This window comes from Phalaenopsis equestris, unplaced genomic scaffold (genome assembly GCF_001263595.1).
Source record: "Phalaenopsis equestris unplaced genomic scaffold, ASM126359v1 Scaffold000223, whole genome shotgun sequence".
Taxonomy (NCBI): domain Eukaryota; kingdom Viridiplantae; phylum Streptophyta; class Magnoliopsida; order Asparagales; family Orchidaceae; genus Phalaenopsis; species Phalaenopsis equestris.
In genome coordinates this window covers 1,061,871-1,064,996 of record NW_018164665.1, presented here as the reverse complement: position 1 = coordinate 1,064,996, position 3,126 = coordinate 1,061,871, and the positions used below count along the sequence as shown (strand labels likewise).

General features: G+C 36.0%; 1 protein-coding gene across 4 annotated transcripts in view; it reads right to left on the bottom strand.

Annotated features, from left to right (window-relative positions):
• The window catches only part of LOC110023201 (importin-11), a 102,602-nt gene that overhangs the window by 34,761 nt on the left and 64,715 nt on the right, over nucleotides 1-3,126 (bottom strand). For all 4 annotated transcript variants that reach the window (XM_020722495.1, XM_020722496.1, XM_020722493.1 and 1 more), the window contains exons 12-13: nucleotides 2,795-2,869; nucleotides 2,437-2,571 (exon numbers count right to left, since the gene is read on the bottom strand). In XM_020722495.1, the coding sequence (XP_020578154.1) occupies nucleotides 2,437-2,571; nucleotides 2,795-2,869 (210 nt within the window). The remainder of the gene's footprint in view (nucleotides 1-2,436; nucleotides 2,572-2,794; nucleotides 2,870-3,126) is intronic.

Genomic DNA, 3,126 nt, shown 5'->3' with positions numbered 1-3,126 from the left:
TCTCGCGTGGAGGAGGAGCTCGCTCGGCTCGAGACCGAGAAATGGAAGGAGTCAGACACGCGAACGGGAGAGGGGAAGGAAACAGAGCTCGGGTGCGTGCGTTAGGGGAGTTAGAGCTTAAAGAGGAAGGGCTAAAAAGGTTTTAATATAAATTAATAGATATATACATATATATATAAATATATAAATATATATACATTAAATTATATCTGATTTATTCGCGCGCGGCGACGTAACAAAATGGGTGTCCTCCCTGGGCAAAATCTAAGTTCTGGACGCGCCGGCGCAGTCCGTTTTGTCATCCGGGGTCGCTCGGACGACTTCGTCGACAATCGGGTCAAAAACGCGTTAAAATTCAAATTTTACAAAATTTCGACCCGCGATCGATCACTTCAAAAGTTTATTCGAGTCTTCGACGGGTAACAGTGCAAGCGATGCGAATTGAGACGATCGGACGTGTCGACTCTCCGAATGACAAAATTTGTGCGCGCGGGGGTGCGAATTGTGCAAAAGGCCACTCTAAGGCTCAGGAAGGTCCTATAGGGATCCCTTTTGGGTTTCCTCATGTTGGTTTCACCATTTTAAGTGCTAGAAGTCGAACTCCAGAAGAGGGCGGAAGCGGGTTTAATTTCTAAAATGAGGCGGGTCTCGTTTCTAAGGTTCTAAGATAATCGAAGGGATGTCCCTAAGGCTAGATCCTAAACCCTAAGAGGAAGACTAGACCTCACTAAAAAATGAGGTCAACACCTATCTGTATCTTTCTCTTTAACATATCAACCCTTGGGCTTTTTATATAAAAAACAAAAAAAAAAACTCTACATATTTACATGGTCCAAGGATATCTCTAATTATAGAATGAATAAGAGAAACCATTCAAAATTCAAATGAAACATAAAAATAGAATAAGATTACTTTAAAATAATAAAAATCCATTAAAAAGAGCAACTAACTCTTAAATCTAGTGTAAAACCGCTAAACATAGTGACCGCTTTCTAGAATCACGAAACTAATTACCTAAAATAAGGAAACATCTTGGGATCCTCCTCGATCATCACATCCCACAATTCCCCCACAATACTTAATATATGCATACAGAATTCAGTTTCAGCTTTTTATAGTAGAAACACATACAAGCTACAACCCACTCTACTACATTCGTATTTTAAAAATTCCGTGCATTATTGTTTACTAATCAGACAAATTCATTGCACCAGCCTTGCAATCTGCATCTACAACTCAAAATACAACCAAGTCCACTTAAAAATTACAAACACTCATTATTGATTGTGCTCAATCAGTTACTACATTTAGCCATTTGCAAAACCATTGTTTCAATCATTCAGTAGATCAGTCAAAACACAACTGTCCAGACATATTCATAAAGCCTTGAAAGCTTTCAAAGATATCTATTCAAAGTTATTGTACTATTCTTGAGGATTAAAGAGTGTCCTATTGATATTGTCGATAAATTTTGATGGTCTTTGCCTTTGTTTCTACTTCCAGCAGGATGGGGGAAAGTCCTATTCGTCACATCATCATCAAGAGATTTCTCAGTGCTCTTCTCAACGGGATGGTTGTCACTAGATTTGTATTACAGTCCACGACCATAGTTCTTCCTTCAACAATAATTTATTGCTATTGAGTAGAGTTTTAACAGCCTGAGGGTATTAATACAGTGCAAGATGTTGACAACTCAAGTCATTAATATTAAGTCTTATTTTTATCAAACTATATATTGTATGTTTACTTTTCATTTAGTACTATTTATTATTATTTTATCAGTTTAGGGGTAATTTTAACATTTTAAATAAAGCATATTCTATAAATAGGGCCCAGAGTCATGTAATTCGATAAATGGATCATGGAATAAAGAAATGCTTTTCTTTTGGCTTCCCTTACAGGGATTCACTTTCCCTTCTAAGTCTTTCCTCATGTTCATTTGATTGAATTTTTTCAAAGCACTTCTCTAACCTCTAAGTTCACCTACATCAAACTCTTCTATTCTCAAAATAACAACAAAAATATCCACCATAATCTTCATTTACATTGACTCGCTCACAATTGCAATGCATTGCTAAATTTATACTAAAGATTATCTTATTGATTCAAAACTAAAGTAAACGTTAAACATAGTTCCTGCACGTTAACTTTACTGCAAGAGTCTGCTGTCGTTATGGCAAACCAAGCTCCAATCGAGTTCGAGCTCAAGTTTGCATTTTGATAAGCAAACTGAGCTCGAGTCAAGCATGGCATGAGCTCCAGCTCGGCTCGATTGGTTTACACCCCCAGCGCACGGATACATACCACAATGCATAATGGAAATTGCAAACTTGCTTACATATAAATAGCCGATATATCATTATGTAAAACAAAAAATAATTATAAATATACAGACAAATTAATCCAAGCATTTCTTAAATGTTACTTGGAACAAACCTTCGAGTCTAGCTCTTGAACGTCTTCCACCAATTTGAAGCACATATTCCAACATGTGGACAAGAGGTCAAAAAAGTCTTGTTCAGAAGAGTTGGAGTCTTGAACTAGATAACACAAAGAACGACAGGCTGCAAGCTGCAAATGAAAAGCAACCATTAAAATTAGCAAATAAAAGCTATAAAAAAGTGAACAATAGTTGAAATTATTGGCAGCTGTACAACTGCTCCGGAAGTCCTTCTGAATGCATTAAATGTATAAAACATAGAAAGTTAAACACGCCTTAGATGATATAGAATCACATAGGATTTGGTGCAACACATTATCATATGATAGAATAGGAGCCTGAAAGCAAGCATACTCTAACAGCAATGTCATTGTCCTGAAGCAATCTGATCAGAGCATGATATACTGACTTTCGGGTGTCTCCTTTAATCTGCAAAAAGTTTACCAAAAAAAAATTATTCATCACAAAAAGAGAAATCCAGCAGTACAAAGCAACATTTCTAAAGCAAAATAAAAAATAAAAAAAAATACTTGGAAAGAAATCAGGTCAATCACACAAAAAATTGTACTATTAAGCAATTACTAATTGTTGTCAGCATTTTCATTTGAAATGGGATGAACTGGGCATTATCGCACAAAATGGCTAGAATGCAAATGAATAAATATTGTATATATATAAGTCACTTC